Below are 21,544 nucleotides of genomic sequence, written 5' to 3'. Positions count from 1 at the left end.
TTACATCTTAAATTCCAAGACAATAGACAATTTGTACAATGACTAAAAAATGGTTGCTGGACCCAAAGGACACAACATTGTAATTCTGTGTAATTACGAAGTTGTGGATTAGCGTTACCCACTTGGGAGGTGCATGCTTTTGCGAACAAACTAGGTGGCGTGAAGACGCGTAGCGACAGCGGCGCGAAGGGCGTCTTCTCACGTCCCTGAAGCTTACTTCCATTCCCGCAAAGGACGTAGCTAACTAGACAGTCTAACAGTTAAATTATTGGTTAATTCAAAATTAGTTCAATCAAAATCGCCTTTATTTCATGACATTTTAATTCTCACTTCTACTATTAACAAGAAACGGTAAGTACAAACATGAAAACCGAAAATCACACAAACAATAAATCAAGTTTCACTTAATAACTGTTTGACCTGTGGCACACAACGTCGTATTAGCGATTATAGTAATCGTGATAGTGGTAAGATAAAAGTGATAGTATCATAATATGATCTCATTACTGATCTATTTGCGTACGTTATACCATATACATCATTGCATGATTAATGGATCGCATGAAGTTATTTAAAATTAAGTATTAGAAGTATTGACTATTAACTATAATGTCCAGAGCATTTTGAGCCTCTCTACCAAAAAATATTTCTGTCGAAAACATAATAAAATTGTTTTGGGAATTTTAGATTTTTTACTTCACGTTTGCCCAGTTGCTTTGTGTTTTTTTTATGTTCCCTTTGCCAAGTATCAGCTGCTGCATTAAAAATATCTATTACATTGTCGCAGTTTTTTACCAACAAATCCACTTATCACTTGCTAAAGTTGGAAGGCTTCGGAGAAAAATCCTTGGCTGCTGTTTCCGGTCCGAGATTTCGGATGGTGATTTCTTTTATGAGATGTGGTGATTAGCACTTTTTCTCGCTTGGCTGGGATCCAGTAATCACAAGCTGTGCAACGAACAGGTCCTTTGTGGCCCGTCCATATTGATCCTGGACTGAGCAAAGCACAAACATAATGTGATAGCCGTCCACACCAATAGATATTGGCTTCCGTTTCACATTTATGAATCTATTTGATGAAAACAACCGCCGTCAATGAAATGGGACGCAATGTTTAATATTGTCTCCCGACAACAGTTCATTGTTCGCCAATTAATAGTTTATCATTACTGAGTTCAATTATTCCTGGAAGTGGGACGAAAACAACCCACGCATTCAATTGCCTCATCCGTTATCCTTCGCTCATTCGCGTCTAGCGAATAATAATACTTTTCAAGTCGTCTAGAATTCTTCTAGTAACGAGAATCCGACGCGTGACATGCGGCCGCCTCGCACCGCCTCTTGCCTATCAAGCAGCTTCGATCGTCCGCTTCAAAAGAGCAAAATCATATTTTATTCAGCTCGTTCGTCCTACATTAAAAAGAAAGCAAATGCGAATTTCGGGTAAGTGCAGATCTCGACGGAGCAGATTTCTCCCAAATAATTTAACCTCGGATAGTCTAAGTGGTGAAATTTTCCGACCTACTACACAACGACATTATCCTGTCAAGGCAGAAGACACGTCCATTTAAATTTTACGCTTGTTGCAGGTGTACCTCGTCGGTCACATGCCTCCGGGATCTCACGAACGCCAGAGGGGATTCCCGCAGGCTCACGCGGCCCATTTGGTCTACACAGATTACCATAACAGAAAGTACCTGGAGCTGGTGCGGAAGTTCGCCGACATCATCGTCGGACAGTTTTTCGGACACCTGCACTCGGACACCTTCAGGGTCATCTACGGGGAAAGAGGTAACCAGCACTCAATAATAATATCGCCAACGTAAACTCTCGGGCTTAATGTTTGCAGTGCAAGGCATGCACTGTGTGGATTGCTCCGCTTTGACCGGCCTCTGGTTATTACGTATTTTTATTACACAATAAATGCGTCCGCCAAAACAACAAAAACGCTGTGTGATGGTCTACATTTAATCAAATATGTTGTCTCAGCTATTCTTCCTTCCGGCGATCTAGCCAAACTGCAGCATAATGCGGCGTTTTCACCGAGTATGTGTGAACGCTCAGATTGAAAACAGTGATATCTTCAGCCAGTTTCGCCGCACTCAGTAAAAAGTCAACGTGTAATCCTGGCCTTAGTTGTGTGGTTTTGATAATTTGAAAATAAAAGTCAATTTCAAAACAACTTCAAAACAAATCTCGTCAGGAGTCTCAACTTTTTTAGATCTCCAGTTTCCGTGTGTCTATCGCCTGTCGTCTGTCTGTGATAACTATGTTAACGCTTTTATTAGGTACAATATCCGAAACTACCAAACGGGTGGGTGGGCGGGGCTAAGTTTAACTTTTTCATACAGAATCTGTTATAAGCAAGCAATAGAAAGAATCTTAGAGTGTTTAGTACGACAACAAATAAATTGTCGAAAAATCGACTCGTGAGGTCAAATGGGAAGTGACAAAACAGTATCATTCACACATTTGAAATAGGAAAGCCTTTAATCGTAATTAAGTGTGTCGAATTGTTACCGGTTGACAATCTTATCTTTAGACCAGAGGAATATGTGGCGATTTTTGTCAACCTTTGCGTTATGTGCCCGAATATTATTAATATAGGCGGTGTTTAGTTGTTTTCGAATGTCCGTATTACCGAGAAGGTTATTCAGGAATATTTATCACACGTGTTTTACGTCTATCTCGCGCAGCATGAACATTTTGAGTTACTCCTGCCGAGCACTGTCAGAACGGGACCGCAGTACCATTGACTGAAATGGCTAGGACGACGGTGTAAACAAAACGTTTAAATCAGCCATGATTCCAGGTTCTGTGCCCGGCTTTTATCAGCAATAACATATCATATGTATATATCCAAGACACGCATATATAGAAGCAAGTGGATGTAAGTTTTGATGCATTTTATACAATACTCTCTATTTTTACCTTTCCTCGACCTTTAATAACCCCTAGAGTACAAAGAAATAGATCTCCCGGTTTCGTCTGTCTGTCCGTATGTCCGTCTGTCTGTCCGCCTATCCGTCTGTCTGCCGCCCCGGATTTATATTAGACAGATATGTGAATTCTCCGAAAGTTTTGGGCTGATTGTTGTCAAATTTTGTATTTATATTAGGAATATCACGCTCACCAAATTTTGTCTAATTATCCTCACCAATAATGTGATGACGTCGCTTCAAAATTGTACATACTAAAAGGGTTCTAAATTGTATAAAATAACAGTCTTACACATGTAGCTTATGACTTCGTGTTGAATTTATACTACTAGTTTTTTAGACAAAATGAATCACTGAAAGGGAGTCCGGGTGGGTGGGCGGGGCAAATTATATGTTCTTTCATAAGGTGAGAATGGGAACTAAGTTTAACTTTTTCATTGCGAATCTTTTATAAGCAAGAGACAGGCCCGCCCACCCACCCCCTGTTCATTCCAGTGATTCCTCCTAATATTCTTCAGTCATTTACTAAAATCAATCTTATTTTAACAAATACTCGCTATACCCTACTCTATTTTCTTAGAAGATATGTCATTTACCAAAATCAATCTTATCTTAGGAAATACTGGTCCCGCTCACATACGCTGTTCTCATTATTACGATTCTGTCTCTCTTCAATTGAGATCCACTAGAGAGAGATTACACAAAATGAATCACTGAAATGGAGACGGGGTGGGTGAGCGGGTTGAATTATATGTCTTCTGTATAGTGAGAATAGGAATTAATAGAAGGTAGTCTGTTAAAAAAAAAGCCTTAAGCGTATTTTTTTGTGCTCCTACTAATTTTCTATAACATTTATTTCTTATTTCTGAAGAAAAAAATTAGAGAACGGGTAGGTGGGCGTTGCTAAGTTTAACTTTTTCATTCACAATCTTTTATAAAAAGCAATAGGCCCTCTTAATTCCGGTGATTACTCTTAATATTGTTCAGTCATTTACCAAAATCAATCTTAGTCTTCTTTTCACAAGATACTTGAAATAAATGGTAACTTTTTGTAGAAAAACATGGATATTACAATTAAACTCCGCCCCTCGGTCTGGCGACAAATGGAAAGTTCATTGCAGTTGAGTTGGGGTGGGTGGGGCTTATTTTCCTAAAATATAGTTTTCTTTCAATAACACGCTCCTTGAAACGACTTTAAAATGGTCAATTTTTGTAGGGAAACAATCGATTTTGCAGTTAAGCTCCGCCCCTCGGCTTGACAAGGAAAAAATAAATTATCACCATTGAGAGGGAGGCGGGTGGGCGGGGCTTATATTTTGCCTCCTTTGCTAATGTGCGTAGTCTTCTTTTCACAAGATACTTGAAATGAATTGTAAATTTTTGTAGAAAAACATGGATTTACAATTAAACTTCGCCCCTCGGTCTGGCGACGAATGGAAAGTTCATTGCAGTTGAGTTGGGGTGGGTGGGGCTTATTTTTCCTAAAATATAGTTTTTTTTAATAACACTCCTTTAAACGACTTTAAAATGGTCAATTTTTGTAGGGAAACAATTGATTTTGCAGTTAAGCTCCGCCCCTCGGCCTGACAAGGAAAAAATAAATTATCACCATTGAGATGGGGGCGGGTGGGCGGGGCTTATATTTTGCCTCTTTTGCTAATATACCTAGTCTTCTTTTCACAAAATACTTGAAATAAATGGTACATTTTTACAGAAAAACATGGATTTTACAATTAAACTCCGCCCCTCGGTCTGGCGACGAATGGAAAGTTCATTGCAGTTGAGTTGGGATGGGTGGGGCTTTTTTCCTAAAATATAGTTTTCTTTCAATAACACGCTCCTTAAAACAACTTTAAAATGGTCAATTTTTGTCGGGAAATAATCGATTTTGCAGTTAAGCTCCGCCCCTCGGTCTGACAAGGAAAAAGAATTATCACCATTGAGAGGGGGGCGGGTGGGCGGGGCTTATATTTTGCCTCCTTTGCTAGTATACGTAGTCTTCTTTTCACAAGATACTTGAAATAAATGGAAAATTTTTGTAGAAAAACATGGATTTTACAATTAAACTCGGCCCTTCGTCTGGCGACGAATGGAAAGTTCATTGCAGTTGAGTTGGGGTGGGTGGGGCTTTTTTTTCCTAAAATATAGTTTTCTTTCAATAACACGCTTCTCAAAACGACTTTAAAATTGTCAATTTTTGTAGGGAAACAATCGATTTTGCAGTTAAGCTCCGCCCTTCGGCCTGACAAGGAATAAAAATTATCACCATTGTGAAAACGGGCGAGTGGGCGGGACTTATATTTTGCCTCCTTTGCTAATATACGTAGTCTTCTTTTCACAAGATACTTGAAATAAATGGTAAATTTTTGTAGAAAAACATGGATTTTACAATGAAACTCCGCCCCTCGGTCTGGTGACGAATAAAAACTTCATCGCAATTGAGTTGTGGTGGGTGGAGCTTTTTTCCCTAACATATATAGTTTTCTTTCAATAACACGATCCTTAAAACACGTTTAAAATGGTCATTTTTTGTCGGGAAATAATCGATTTTGTAGTTAAGCTCCGCCCCACGGCCTGACAAGGAAAAAATAATTTATCACCATTGAGATGGGGGCGGGTGGGCGGGGCTTATATTTTACCTCCTTTGCTAATATACGTAGTCTTCTTTTCACAAGATACTTGAAATAAATGGTAAATTTTTGTAGAAAAACCTGGATTTTACAATTAAACTCCGCCCCTCGGTCTGGCCACAAATGAAAACTTCATAGCAATTGAGTTGTGGTGGGTGGAGCTTTTTTCCCTAATATATATGGTTTTCTTTCAATAACACGATCCTTAAAACACGTTTAAAATGGTCATTTTTTGTCGGGAAATAATCGATTTTGCAGTTAAGCTCCGCCCCACGGCCTGACAAGGACAAAATAAATTATCACCATTGAGAGGGGGGCGGGTGGGCGGGGCTTATATTTTGCCTCCTTTGCTAATTTACGTAGTCTTCTTTTCACAAATTTCGAAATAAATGGTAAATTTTTGTAGAAAAACATGGATTTTACAATTAAACTCCGCCCCTCGGTCTGGCGACGAATGGAAAGTTCATTGCAGTTGATTTGGGGTGGGTGGGGCTTTTTCCCAAACATATATAGTTTTCTTTCAATAACACGATCCTTAAAACACATTCAAAATGGTCAATTTTTATAGGGAAACAATCGATTTTCCAGTTAACCTTCGCCCATCGACCTGACAAGGAAAAAAAATTATCACGATTGAGAGAGGGGCGGGTGGGCGGGGCTTATATTTTGACTCCTTTTCCTAATATACATAGCCTTCATTTCACGACAAGATACTTACAATATTTATTTTTGTAAAGACAAATCCATTCGAATGAGAATTTATCACAACTAAGAATAGGGCGGGTGGGCGGGGCTTGTAATTTACTTTTTTTTATACAAGTAGCCTTCATTTCACAACAAGAAACTTAAAACATGATTGGGGCGGGTATAAATGGTGAATTTCAATTCTGCTGACTGGATTTTTCGAAAAAGCGCTAATATTGAAATAAATTGAGGTACTTTGAATTCTTAGTTATTTGGACCGTCGATCGACTCTACTTTTACGTTTTTTCAACCTTTCATTAACCCTAGAGTACGAAGAAATAGGTCTTCTGTTTCCGTCTGTCTGTCTGTCTGTCTGCCGTCTGTCCGGATTAGTAGTGGAGTACTCGGAACTTCCACTGAACTTAACGGAACTTAAATAAATTGACTCATTCATTAATTTTTTTAACTCACCTTGTATAAGCAAATCTAAAAAATATGAATGCAATGATAAATTACAAGTATAGTTGCACATTTTGAAAAGGATTTATTCGACAAAATTTTGAGATGAAAATAATGCTTACAATAACTTCAAAACGTCTGCAAGGACGTCATCACATTGTTGGTGGGGATGACTAGACAAATTAATAATATCGCATAAGGTATAACCTTAAATTAAGAGATAAGTCTGATGAAACTGAGTTAAAAGGGATTGTACGGAAAGTAATACTCTGTTGAGGGGTCGTGTGACCCGTATAGACAGTAATGAAAGGACTGTGAAGAAGGTTGTGCAGGGAAAGTTGGAAGGCGCTAACAGTAGGGGACGATCGAGAACCCGTTGGACCGAGACGGTAAATGAAACAGTGAGCAGACTGAAGCTGGAAGAGAACTGGAAGAAAATAGCAATAGATAGACAACGACAGAAGGGGCAACAACCCTTAGATAATGAGTGGTGGTGTCAAAGATTTAAATTTCCAAAGTTGTTAAAATAATACGTATGCAGCCGTCTCTCTCGACGTAATCTTCATGATAAAACACGCAAGGAGGTCCCCGGGCCATACATCAATACGGTATTAGCGGCAGCAGCTGAGGTCATTAGAGAACTTAGTTGGTCTTAAGGATCTAGTTAAGTACACATTAATGCTGTTTGGACTGTGCAAACGATGTTCGCAATACACAGCCCTCCTGCTTACAGATTAAGACTAGGAAGCTCGTAACTTGTTAGTGGTAATTCACGAGGCTAGCCCTACGTGTTCTGCCAAAACACGGCTCCGTGCAACCGCACCATATTTAATGCACTCGAGATGATTTCGAGAATTATCAAACCGGAAAAGCGACCAGCGTGTTTGGTTTCGAAATCCCACTACATGGCGCAGTCGAAAACCAATCAATCCTCGGATATGAATCTCTAGTAAATAAATGCCAAAGTAAATGGCTGGAGGCCGCGGAAAATGCGAGTAATTTAACCGGGCTGCAGCTGGGAGGAGTACAGGACGATCTATTTTAAAAGCAAAACAAGCCATGAGCGTTATTCGTTTGTTCCGTCGATCGTCGATCATGTCCTCCATCTTAATAATTCCCAAAAGCGGTAATTCAAGTTCGAAAGTTATTCGATCGAGCGGACGCAAAAAACTGTCACGATTAAAAAGAAAAAGTCCGTTATTAACCGAGATTTTTCGGTGGGTGATTTTTAAAACGTTTAGGGAGTCGGCGGTGCGCACCAGCGGTTTGTCCATCGAGGCATGCTCCGGTTTCCTCCCTAACAATTACCGTATCGTTTCTAAGTTTGTTCTTCCATCGATAAGGTTTCCGGGACGTCATTCCGTTGATTGATGGAATCTTTAGCCCTGCTACATTCCGGGACAAATTTATGCCGTTTCCGGTCCCTGAAGTATCGACAGGCGTTATAAAGCGATTGAAAACTTTTTATTTCCGGTAGAACTTTTCACTTCATTCCAACTTTTCATCGCCGAGTCATGTCAAATAAGACGACGAAAGATATTTATTCTTTTGTTTTCTGGACGAAACGGCTGCAGCTCTATCAAGCGTTTAATTAATTTCCACGGATAATTTGTCAAAAATTCCAGACGGCTGGAGTTAATGAGCAACTGCAAGTTTTCGCAAATGTGACACTCCATTAAGAGTTACAAATGAGTGAGTCTCTCGAGTCGAAAATCATTTGATTAGGGACTATGATGAACTTGCTTGGTGGCTATTCTTGAAAAGGAGCTAACGAGGAGAAGTGGATTCTGTGTTATGGTGGGAGAAAAGTGCTGGCTTGGAAAGCTGTTTGGAAATAAGATTGGAATGCAACTTGACGCCTCAGGAAAACTGATCCAATTTCTTTCTTAAAATGTTCTTTTTGTGCTGGTTTGTAAGTAAGAAGGGGAATCGGATATCACTTAGACGTCGATTTCTTACTACCGACAGTTGCTGTTGGAACCTGGGTTCGACGTGGGAGCGGACAAAAAGAAAGCATTCCCACAGGATGAAGTCCTTAAATTATGACAGGAACACGCTTTGTACTCGAACACTGGCACTTACTGAAAAAAATCGCAAACTAAAGTTTTATTTAAGCAGTCACTATTGCTGGTTTCATCAGTTTTAAATCGCCACTTTGTCACAAAGTGCTCAGACAGGTGGAGCAAGCGCCAATTTTCTGATAGACCGCAAATGAAAAGCCTGCTGGTTTGAAGGCATAAAAGGCGCCAACTTCGCTTCAGTGAAGTGGAATGGATTAATTTGACCTTCTAGGGGCGCTAGCCTGTTATCAGATAAATGTCCCCGGTCTTGCGTCAATAAAAAATTTACTTTGAAGCACGATTAAATTAATCACATTTACCTTACTTCATTACAAACAGACGAATTATGGTTAGCATTTTATTATTTACACCATATGTTGATGATACAGAAAAATTTCACAATAATCGGTCCAGTAGTTTCGGAAATTATCAATTTAATGCAAACACTAACGACGGACAATTGAAAATGTGAGACCTATATTTTCATTTAAAACAAACGCTGACAAGTCGAGAAAACATGAAATTAACATTGTTGGACCATCATTTGCAACGCTTACCTCAAAATTGATGATGTCATCGGTGACAGGCCAATACAGTGTGCACTTATTTAATGCCACCCTAAGGGATCACGAGATTCTTTGCAATTCTCAAAAAAAAGACATTTGGACATACCGAGATTCTTAAAACTTATCCACATAAAAAAAACACCGGGGAACCCCGACATTCTTTCGCATTTTAGAAAAGATAATACTAGGGAACCAGGAGATTCTAAAAGCTTCTTTTAGAAAAAAACACTAGGGGTCCCCTAGATTTTTTCGCATTTTAGAAACAGATAATAACTACTAGGGAATCAATAGGTTTTAAAAGCTTATTTTAGAAAAAAAACACTAAGGGACCCCGAGATTCTCAAAGCTTCTTTTAAAAAAAACATTAGGGGATCCTGAGATTCTTTCGCTTAAAAAAAGTAGTAGTAGACTACAAGATTCTTTCTCCTTCTCGAAAAAAAAAAACACTAGGGAACCCCAAGATTCTTTCAATGTCCCTACAAAAAAGACACTTGGAAACCCAAGATTCTTTCGCATTTTAGAAAACATAATACTAACGAACCAAGAGATTCTAAAAGCTTCTTTTAGGAAAAAAAACACTAGGGGTCCCCGAGATTCTTTCGCATTTTAGAAAAGAAATCATTCTAGGGTACCAAGAGACTTTTAAATCTTCTTTTAGAAAAAAAGGACCAAGGTACCATGAGATTCTTTCACATTTTATAAACAAATAATACTAGAAGACCAAGAGATTAAGAGATTCTAAAGACCTCCTGAAAAAAACACTAGGGGACCCCGAGATTCTTTCAACTTCCCTAAAAAAGAGACATTTGGGGACCCGAAATTCTTTCACATTTTAGAAAAAATAATACTAGGGAGCCGAGATATTCTAAAAGATTCTTTTAGAAAAAAACACAAGGGGACCCCGAGATTCTTTCACATTTTAGAAAAAATAATACTAGGGAACCAAAATATTCTAAACGCTTCTTCAGAAAAAAAAATCTAGGGTACCAAGAGATTCTTAAAGCTTCTTTTAGAAAAAAAGGACCAAGTTACCCTAACATTCTTTCGCATTTTATAAACAAATAATAATAGAAGACCAAGAGATTAAGAGATTCTAAAGGCTTTCTTAAAAAAAACACTAGGAGATCCAGAGATTCTTTCAACTTCACTAGAAAAAACATAATTTCGGATCCCAAAGGTTCTTAAAGCTTGTCCCTAAAAAAACATTAAAATTCTTAACGCTTCTTTTAGAAAAAAACATTAGGAGACCTCGAGATTCTTTAGCCTTTTTTGAAAAAATAAAACTAGGGGACCAAGTGATTCTTAATGCTTATCTGTACGAAAGTACTAGGGGACCCGAGATTCTTTCGCGTTTTAGAAAAACATTATTTTAGGGGACCGCCAAATTCTTAACGATTCTTTTAGAAAAAACATTTGGGGACCTCGAGATTCTTTCGCGTTTTAGAAAAAAAATAATTCTAGGGGACCAAGAGATTCTCAAAGCTTCTTTTAGAAAAAAACACCAGAGGATCCCTAGATTGTTTCCCGTTTTAGAAAAAAAAAATAATTCTTTCGCATTTAAAAAAAGGCACCAAGAGACCCCAAAATTTTTTCAATGTTCCTACAAAAAAGACACTTAGGGACCCGAGATTCTTTGGCATTTTAGAACAAATAATACTAGGGAAACAAAAGATTCTAGAAGCTTCTATTAGAAAAAAACACTAGGGAACACAGAGATTCTTTCGCATTTTAGAAACAAATAACACTAGAGGACCAATAGATTCTAACTTCAGAAAAAACACACTAGGGGACCCCGAAATTCTTTCAAATTCCCCAAAAAGAGACACTTGGGGATCTCGAGATTCTTAAAACTTGTCCATAAAAAACACTAGGAGACTCCGAGTTTCTTTCCGGTTTTAGAAAGAAAAATAATTCTAGGGGATTAAGAGATTCTTAAAGTTTCTTTTAGAAAATAGTACTAGGGTACCCCGAGTTCTTTCGTATTTTAGAAACAAATAATACTAGAGGACCAAGAGATTAACAGATTCTAAAGGCTTACTTTAAAAAAAACACTAAGGGACCCCGAGATTATTGCAACCTCCCCAAAAAAAAAATTACTTGGATACACCAGAGGATCACTAGATTGCTTCGTATTTTAGAAAACAATAATACTATTGAACCCCGAGATCTTAAATCTTGTCCATAAAACTATAAAAATACACTAGGAAATCTCGAGATTCTTTCGCGTTTTAGAAAGATATAAAACTAGGGAACCAAGAGATTCTAAAACTTATCTGTACGAAAGTACTAAGGTACCTGTGATTCTTTCGCGTTTTAGAAAAAAAAAATTCTAGGGGACCAAGAGATTCTCAAAGCTTCTTTTAGAAAAAAACACTACGGAACCCCGAGATTCTTAAAGCTTATCCATAAAAAACACCAGAAGATCCCTAGATTGTTTCGCGTTTTAGAAAAAAAATAATTCTTTCGCATTTAAAAAAAGGCACTAGGGGACCCGAGATTCTTTCGCATTTTAGAAAAAATAATACTAGGGAAACAAAAGATTCTAGAAGCTTCTATTAGAAAAAAACACTAGGGAATACAGAGATTCTTTCGCATTTTAGAAACAAATAGTACTAGAGGACCAATAAATTCTAACTTCAGAAAAAAACACAATAGGGTACTCCGAAATTTTTTCAAATTCCCCAAATAAGAGACACTTGGGTATCCCGAGATTCTTAAAGCTTGTCCATAAAAAACACTACGAGACCCCGAGTTTCTTTCGCGTTTTAGAAAGAAAAATAATTCTAGGGGATTAAGAGATTCGTAAAGCTTCTTTTAGAAAAAAGCACTAGGAGACCCCGAGATTATTTCAACCTTCCCAAAAAAAATACTTGGGTACACCAGAGGATCCCTAGATTGCTTCGCGTTTTAGAAAAAAATAATACTATTGAACCCCGAGATCTTAAATCTTCTTTCAAAAAAAGACATTAGAGGATCTCCAGATTCTTTCAACTTCTCTAAAAAAAAGACACTTGGGAATCCCGAGATTCTTCAAGCTTGTCCATAAAGCTATAAAAATATACTAGGAAACCTTGAGATTCTTTCGCGTTTTACAAAGATATAAAACTAGGGGATCAAGAGATTCTAAAACTTATCTGTACGAAAGTACTAGGGGACCCGCGATTCTTTCGCGTTTTAGAAAAAAAATAATTCTAGCCCACCAAGAATTTCAATTTCTATATCTAGAACTGAACTTTCGACAAATATTCTCTGGTCGGAACTGCTTCGGATCCTGGGGAGGCGGCGAAGCTGAAACGGGGATCAAACGGAGACGGTACACGGAAAGAAGGGGGCGGTTATAACGGAACGGTCTCTAGATTCATTACGGTGTGGAACTAACTTTTAGTATTTGTAAAGAAAAAATATTAAAACAAAGATACTAGACGAGAATAAATTTACAAAGAAGGAATGGGGGTCTAAATGGTTATTGATTATATTTATTGTGATTATTTTGCAGGGCGGCCGGTGTCCTGGGCCCTCCTCGCCCCGTCCATTACGCCGAAGAGGTCTTCAGAAGGGGCCAACAACCCCGGCTTAAGGATATACAAATTCGACAAAGACACGGGCCAGGTAATTCCGTCCACAATCTCAATCTGAGGCTGCTGCAAATCTTAATTAGATTTGACGACGTTATCCTGTGAAGCCCCGGACGAAGCAGGGACGCCGAAAAAACATGAAATATTCATACATTATCATGCCGAGGACACAGGTGCCTCCATTATTCAAAATTAAGAACCAAGTACTTTATCTAAATGTGTATTTGCATAATGGCCGGCACATACACTAAAGATAGTACCTCAATTATGCCGCGAGATGAATAGAATTAGCCTTAAAGTAGCACAACGGTCTGAATATTTTAAACATACACCCCTTGTGTTGTGTTGTACGTACATCGGTGTGGAAGGAAATTAGAAAGGGAAATACGTCGTCTCTATAATACGCTTTAATTAACTACTCTCTTGTATTCGTTACGACTGATATTTGAACTGCATGTACTTTTAAAGTCGACAAAGCCCTAGCTGGAAATTAAATATTGAAGGTTCGGAACGAAGTTTTCTCGCGTTTCTAGAATTTTCATTTTTAACAAGAAAGTTTATCGGCGCGATTCTTTGTTAAACCAGTTCTTTACCAACTTTTATGAATAATCCATAAAAAGGTCGGGGTCTTACGGGCATATCCGCTTCGCCATCGGCGGATGGATCATCTGCTGCTGCGTTATTAAAAAGGTGAAAGCGCCCAAAGAATCCACAAAAATTGCTACACACAAACATTAAGGTCACACCCCAGTTTTGAAAAACGACACACTAATCGCCGACCTAATTCGATAAAATTGTGTATAATAACAATACAGTAATGATTATTTTATCCCCTCTCCCCCGTAGGATTCTCGGTCATGTTTATTGTCCGCCGAGCTTCAAGTTGTAATTCTTCATCCGTTTTATTGCACGTAAAATTTTCTCGGAGCTTTAATTAAAATGTCCGTGATCGGTCCGGCGTGCACTTTTAAAACATTATATTTTAGTTGCTGTTTACGAGGCATTGTCAAAGTTTTATGGCTCTAGATAAGGGCACGACAGTAGTTCCACATTATTTTATACAAGCGTGAATTAAAGTGTGTAAAATGTAAAGTTACGGTTTTATGAGGAAAGTTGGAGTTCGTAAATTGGATTTAAAAATGTTTTACGGACTTGTCTTGCAGCGGAAGACTCATTCTGGGCTGTTTTCTTGGCGCCGATGTGTACGCCGTATTAACTCTATCGACGGTTGTTTTCGGAGAAATTGGAGCACAAAATTGACTCTTTTCATTGGAAATTTGCGAAGTTATTTGATCTCTGATATATCATTGGAGACAAATGTAGTAAGATAATTGGATTTTTGTATTGAGTAATCTGGAACTGACATGAAACAAAAATAAATTTAAAATTCGGTTAAAAAATGAACGAATTTTAAATGATGAAGTGTATCTAGCGCTTCGTGTCAATACCGAACGAAAGATTACACAGGTTTAAAACGTGCAATTTCCTAACCTCCAGCGAATGAGTTTAAAAAAGCATAAAATACGTGAGAATTCCATCGTCTTCAGATGTCTGGCATTTATAGCCCCAAGGTATTCCACGGATCAATAAGAAAATTGCCCGTAACTTTGGCATGATAAGTGAACAGAGCAAACCCTTATCGATAGTGTTATAGAAAACACAAGTTTAGTTCTTGTTTTATGGCTTAAAACGCGTAAAAAAGTGTCTCGGGAACGGGATAGATTTTAGTGCTTCTAAATAAAGTCATACCTCGTAAAACATCAAGTCAGACCTTTGCCGTACCGACCTATCAAGCAACATCAGGCCGTAATAAAATAGTGCCCTGTCGAATATGCAGGAAATAATCCAAAAGGGAAAAAAGAGCGCTTTTTGCGTCTGCCGTCGTCTGCATAATGCATGATCTCCGAAATTCCGTCGTTTATATCGATTGTAGACGCAGCGACGACACTTGTAAAATTCCTTCGTCGTTTCTATTATTCAAGATGAAATAGTTTTGGATTTTTCGCTTCCGGGGTACGCTCTATTTAGCCGCCGCCGGACTTCCGGTTATCGACGGATGATAATAAAACCCAATCGGAGCAGAAGATGCATTTTTCATGAACACAACGCGAGCTCGTTTTTCGCGGATGACGTCACGGTTGTTACCGGTATACATTTTTTATGTTGGGAGAATTTGCTCCACGACGTTGTTATTAATAACCGACATTTCAGTATCATCTATAAAATAAACTGCCGACGAGTCATCAAAAGTGATAAAATTCATCCGACGTCCGCCATTAGTGCGCTTCTGCGATCATTATCTGTGAAAAAATAAATAGCTGCGATTTTTCTTCGTTCTACTTTTATTTTGTACGTAATGGAGGAGCGACGACGATCCGCTTTGTTTGTGGCTTTGACTGTTACCGAATTGAATTTCACTTTGCATTAATTAAATTTGGCTGCATTCCAGGTATTGGACTACACTCAGTACTATCTGGACCTGTCTCAAGCCAATTCGAAATCCAAAGGTGAAGCGAACTGGTCGATAGAATACACTTTTAGCTCGTATTATGGGATAAGCGAGATAACACCAAACACTTTGCACCAGCTGGCGGACAAATTGACGGCGGTGAACCACAACACATTCTTTGACAGGTAAAACGCCATCAATGCTTCTTTATGCTTTGGAACGGAACTTCCGCTTGAAGTTTGCTCTGATTTCCAGGTCTTTCAGAAACTACTCGAAGGGTGTAACTGAGCGAGCGGGGTGCGTGACACACTTCATTCTGGTTTCCGTCTGTCTGTCTGTCCGTCTGCCGTCCCGATTTTTAAAATTTCTCTAGTCATCCCCACCAATAATGTAATGACGTCACTTCAAAATTGTACATACTAAACGGGTTTTAAATTGTATGTAGTTTATAATTCCGTATTGAGTTTTTACCCGAAACGTCCAAATTATTAAACAACATTTTGAAAAGCATGATAAATGTTTACTCAAAATATATTTACTTATCCCCCCTCCCAAAATTGACGACGTTATCTCAAAATTTTGCCGAATAAATTCTACCCAAAATGTGCAAAATATGATGAAGTTTTACTTGTGATTGACTCACTCCATTTTCCCAGAAAACTGGGAATACTATACTGTTATTTTTCAATTTCTATTATAAACTAAATAAAACAAGTCAGTGAAATGGAGAAAGAAGGTGGACGGAGCTAAATTTTGATTTTTGGTTTGATGAGCAAGCAGTAGCCCCGCCCACCCACCCCTTCTTCGTTCCAGTGACTACTCTTAATATTGTTCATTCCTAGCTTAGCAAGTTTTAGCCCTACCCACCCACCCTTTTTTTCTTGGAAGATATGTCATTTACCAAAATCAGTCTTATCTTAGCAGATATTTGCTCCGCCCATTCTAACGATTTTATCTCTTTTCAATTGAGATCCACTTTTCAATCGGACTAGACTAAATGAATCACTGAAATGGAGGTAGGGAAGAACGTATATTTAACCCCGCCCACCCACCCCGCCTCTATTTCAGTGACTAGTTTTATTTTCCTTCAATGAAAGATGCATCTTAGGCTGAACAAAAATAAAATTTGTCGTTACAATGAGAACAGGGTGGGTGGGCGGGGCTAGTACTTGCTAAGATAAGGCTGATTTTGGCAGATAGTTTATTAGCGAATGACATACTCTCTAAGAGAATAGAGGTGTTCCATTTAAAAAACACCCTGTATACAACCTTCTCAGAGGCTCTGTTTTTAAGGAGGAAGAATGTGTACCTTCTCGGGGACCCAAGTCTGTTTTCTACATAGATGAAACCTTCACGGGGGTCCCAAATGCATTTTTTTCAAGAAAGTGAAACCTTCTCAAGTACCCCAACTGTTTTTTTAAGAATGTGAAACCTTCACGGGAGTTCCAAATGTTTTATTTTTAAAGAGACGAAACCTTCTTGGGGCCCCAACTGTATCTTTAAGGAGCTGAAACCTTCTCAAGGGATATTTTTTCAAGGAGGAATAATGAGAAACGAGGCGAAACCTTCTCGGGGGTTCCAATTGTACTTTTAAGAAGATGAAGCCTTCTCAGGGTCTCTTTTTTTAAGGAGGAAAAATGTGAAACCTTCTCAAAGGCCCTCAGCTGTGTTTTTAAGAAGGTGAGACTTTTTCAAGGACTCTTTATTTTAAGAAGGAAGAATGTGAAACCTTCTCGGGGGCTTCAACAGTATTTTTAGAAAGGTTAAACCTTCTCAAAGGCTCCTTTTTAAGGAGGAAAATTGTGTACCTCCTCAGGGAACCAAATCTGTTTTCTACATATATGAAACCTTAACGGGGGTCCCAAATGTCTTTTTTTTCAAGAAAGTGAAACCTTCTCAAGTACCGCAACTGTTTTTTTAAGAATGTGAAACCTTCTCGGGGGTTTCAAATGTTTTATTTTTTGAGAGACTAAACCTTCTTGGGGCCCCCAACTGTATCTTTAAGGAGGTGAAACCTTCTCAGGGGATATCCTTTCAAGGAGGAATAATGTGAAACTTGCTCAGGGGTCCAAAATGTTTTATTTTTAACGAGGTCAAACCTTCTCGGGGGCTCCAATTGTATTTTTAAGAAGATGAAGCCTTCTCAGGGTCTCTTTTTTTAGGAGGAAAAATGTGAAACCTTCTCAAGGGCCCTCAGCTGTGTTTTTAAGAAGGTGAAACTTTTTCAAGGGCCCTTTATTTTAAAAAGGAAGAATGTGAAAACTTCTCGGGGGCTCCAACTGTATTTTTAGGAAGGTTAAACCTTCTCAAAGGCTCTTTTTAAGGAGGAAGAATGTGTACCTTCTCGGGGGCCCAAATCTGTTTTCTACATATATGAAACCTTCACGGGGGTCCCAAATGCCTTTTTTTCAAGAAAGTGAAACCTTCTCAAGTACCCCAACTGTTTTTTTAAGAATGTTAGACCTTCTCGAGATTTCCAAATGTTTTATTTTTAAAGAGACGAAACCTTCTTGGAGCCCCCAACTGTATCTTTAAAGAGGTGAAACCTTAACAATTAAGCTCCTCCCCTCGGTCTGGCGACGAATGGAAACTTCATCATAATTGAGTTGCGGTGGGTGGGATTTTTTTTCGCTAACATAATAATAGTTTTTTTTCAATAACACGATCCTTAAAACACGTTTAAAATGGTCAATTTTTGTCGGGAAATAATCGATTTTGCAGTTAAGCTTCGCCCGTTGGCCTGACAAACAAAAAATAAATCATCATCATTGAGATGGGGGCGGGTGGGCGGGGTTTATATTTTGAGTTCTTTTTCTAATATACGTAGTCTTCATTTCACTTCAAGTTACTCACAATATGTATTTTTGTAAAGAAAAATCCATTTTACAATTTTGCTGCGCCCCTCGCTCTAGCGACGAATGAAGAATTCATCACAACTAAGATTAGGACGGGTGGGTGGGGCTTGTAATTTACTTGAAGCATGATTGAGACGGGTATAAGACGGACTTAATAATATAATTCACATAGTTTTCTTTCAACAGCACGATTACGCAAGAACATGTAGAAAAATAAAAATTTGTATCCACATCTGTCAAAATATTTACCAAAGTTTATTATTATAGTCAACCGAATTATCAAGGTTTCAAACCAGTTTGTCACCTACCTACTTTCCAAGATAAATCGTAAAATTTTGTTATCCATTTTTGACACATTCTAAGCCAGAATTCGTCGACAAAATTGTGAAATGACGTCATCAGTTTTTGGATGAGGTAAATAAATAAAATTTTATTAATATTCAGTAATCACTAAACCGATGTGAGTATTTTACCAGACATTTTAAAGATCTATAATTTGGTGTCTCCGATAAATGGTTCCAACTTAAACCAGTAAACGTATTCTCTGTTGCTTTCGGTTGCCACCACCGCCACCACCGATCGGTCAACAGCCAGGATTTCGCCAAAGGCTCCCCACCTGAGCACGCTCTCAGTGCCCAGGTGGGGCACCGCTACTTTACACTGACTCTGAGACATGTGTCTTAAGTGGGGGCTATTAATTAACACTGCATTAAAAATTCGTATTATAAAACGTGTCGCGAGCTCCGCTCGCCCTGCTAGACTGGCTGCGTTCCACAATATTTTCCTCAATTTTGTGCTGCATTTTTTTTTACTTCCAGATACTACACAGCAAATTCTGTCAAACTCTACAGCAACCCCCACCAGAGCTGCGATGCCAACTGTGCGCACAACCACTACTGTGCTATAACGCGTGTGGATTACGAAGAATTCGCACACTGTTTGAAGACTGCAGCAAGTGCTCTCGCTTCTTCTTCCTTTTTGGTTCCAGTCCCCAACCTGTCTCTAATCGTACTCATTTCAATTCTTGTGATCATCAAAGTGTGATAGACTCGTTAAACATAGGCGATTAAGTAAATAAAAGTGTAAAAATTATCGTAAAGCTGTGCAACCTGTTTTTGAGTCTCTTTTAGTAAAAATTGGTAACATTCCGTTTCGCTGAGGATTTCTGGTGCTACCTTTGCTCATTGAAAAATCAGACACCGTAAACTACTTGGATTTTTTCTTGTACCAGCCTACTGAAACGGACTCAAGACTATGTAAATTTGAACTAAATTAGAATTTATGGAATTGGTACTATTAAATTTTATGGATGAGCGGATGCACTATTTATCTAAAATATTTTTATATCGATGCAGTGTAAATATATAAAACGTATAAAACGCAAAGGTATAAATGCATCTAACATCAAATTGTAATATAAAGCTTTTTATGTGACGTTTTTAAAGGGACAACTTTCGGTGCGACCCTCCTCTAAAAAAACGTTTTTGAATCAAGCTAAAGCCGCGCCGTTTTTAAAAATACCCCATAAATAATCTGTGTTTCCGTGGTTTAAAAACTAATCCTTGTTACCCTCTCAAAACAGAGTTTATATTTACGAGAATCCTGCCAGGATGTGTAAGGATTAAAATTGCAAGATGTGTTCTTGTGTGATAACGTACTACAATTTAGGTAAACGATTTCATGTATTTTTATATCATTTAAACGTTCTAAAATGTATATAACGATGTAAGGATTGTTGGATGCGACAAAACTGACCAAAATTTGCTATTATATAGCACCACTATTATAGCTGTCTACTATATTATATATCCTTGACTCAATAATTGTTATGAATTTTATTAAACCTACTATATGTACTCGACATTGGTGTGCCTGCGCAGCCCCGGCGTTTCGTACTTCTTAAATACTCATCATCATCATCATCAGTCTCGTTCTTGAAGGCACACCCTCTTATACTCTATCACGTGACAGCGCATACCCGTCACGTGGTACCGTATACAACTTTATGTTCCCCAAACTTATAATAACTGTCCTTACTGTATGTTAATGAAACGATGTTTTGATACTGTGACCATTTTTATGCTTTTAAAAGAAATGTAATTATACCGATGCCACTGTGAATACTTGAACTAATTGTTGTACGTAGTTGTTAATCTGATGTGTTAATTGTTTTGTATTTTTTATTATAAAATTTTATTTCTAATCTGATAAATAAAGATGAAATTATTAATTATCATTTCAGTCACTACAAAACTACTAAATGTTGCACCTCCGAAACGCTTCGTCCGCCACAATACTCCCAAACACCGTCGACTCCTTGCTCTTCATATCCTGCAAACAACCACAACTCCAAGGATTCTTGTCGATGAAATTCGTCGAAAAAGGTCCAGCCAATTCGTCCCTCAAACACCTAAATCTATTATGCGAGATATCCAAAACGTTCACTTTCACACCTTTCAACCAGTTCCGTTCCAAACTCTCAAGCCGATTGAACGCCAAACTCAAAAAATCCAGTCTTTTCGTGTTCCCAAACGCGTCACCGCTGACTTCTCTTATCTGATTATGACTTAAATCAATTCTTGGTGCGTTGAGTTTTTCCATTTGGAAAGCAAACTCAGGAACTTGCTCGATCAGGTTATGTTGAAAGTTGAGTTTAATCAACTTTGGAGTATGCCTAAACCAGAAAGGATTAATTCGTGGCAGTTTATTGTGGTCGAGATGGATACTCTTCAACGTCATATTATCAAAAGCGTGATAATCAATATACGCTATCAAATTATAACTTAATATCAAAACCGGAACTTGGACGTCGTTGAAAACTCCTCTTCGGATTTCTTTGATATTATTCGACTGTAGTGACAAGGCTTCTTTAAGCTTCACATTTTTGAAAGCTCCGGGTTCTATTTCTTCTATGTTGTCGTTTTCGAGGAAAAGGTAATTCGCGTTGGTGATATCTGATAAAGAATCTTGATATAAAGTGTGGATGGTGGCATACTGAATAGCAATTTTGAAACAGTCGGTGCTTGGAAGGTGCGGCTTGAGTTTGTTGGTAGTGACAATGGTTCCAAAGGGAATGTCGTCGTCTAATGGTTGTTCACTATCACAAGTTACCATAACATTTCTAAAGGTGAGTTGTGACACCGCTGGACTTGCAAAAGCACAGAGAATCACTAGTGTGACGAACATTTTAACTTTGTGAAAACTGTGTCAGCGTGTTTCTGTGTTTTATATTAAATTTATCAGGCTTGGGTGACATGATAACCTTGAAATCAGTGGAAAACACGTGCTGGCATTCTAGAAGTTGCGTGGATTCGTTGTTACTCTAAA

At 38.3% G+C, this 21,544-nt stretch overlaps 2 protein-coding genes across 2 annotated transcripts in view; one reads left to right on the top strand and one right to left on the bottom strand.

Moving 5' to 3' along the window:
* Nucleotides 1-20,373, top strand: part of LOC135129479 (acid sphingomyelinase-like phosphodiesterase 3b) — a 266,257-nt gene extending 245,884 nt beyond the window's left edge. Inside the window, exons 6-9 of the mRNA XM_064056628.1 lie at nt 1,590-1,791; nt 12,835-12,947; nt 15,363-15,547; nt 19,036-20,373. Coding sequence (XP_063912698.1) covers nt 1,590-1,791; nt 12,835-12,947; nt 15,363-15,547; nt 19,036-19,261 — 726 coding nt within the window. The 3' untranslated portion in view covers nt 19,262-20,373. The remainder of the gene's footprint in view (nt 1-1,589; nt 1,792-12,834; nt 12,948-15,362; nt 15,548-19,035) is intronic.
* A 100-nt stretch (nt 20,374-20,473) lies between these two features.
* On the bottom strand, nt 20,474-21,403 carry LOC135129749 (leucine-rich repeat-containing protein 70-like). The gene has a single exon (XM_064056996.1). The coding sequence runs from the start codon at nt 21,401-21,403 to the stop codon at nt 20,474-20,476; it is 930 nt and encodes a 309-aa protein (XP_063913066.1).
* Nucleotides 21,404-21,544: the final 141 nt, after the last annotated feature.

Source organism: Zophobas morio, unplaced genomic scaffold (genome assembly GCF_036711695.1).
Source record: "Zophobas morio isolate AGI-343-1 ecotype UQ-CSIRO unplaced genomic scaffold, CSIRO_AGI_Zmor_V1 ptg000016l, whole genome shotgun sequence".
Taxonomy (NCBI): domain Eukaryota; kingdom Metazoa; phylum Arthropoda; class Insecta; order Coleoptera; family Tenebrionidae; genus Zophobas; species Zophobas morio.
This window is presented reverse-complemented; position numbering and strand designations above follow the sequence as displayed.

What these genes read in the sequence shown, in the direction of transcription:
- LOC135129749 (XM_064056996.1), bottom strand. Translation starts at nt 21,403, where the DNA reads ATGTTCGTCACACTAGTGATTCTCTGTGCTTTTGCAAGTCCAGCGGTG.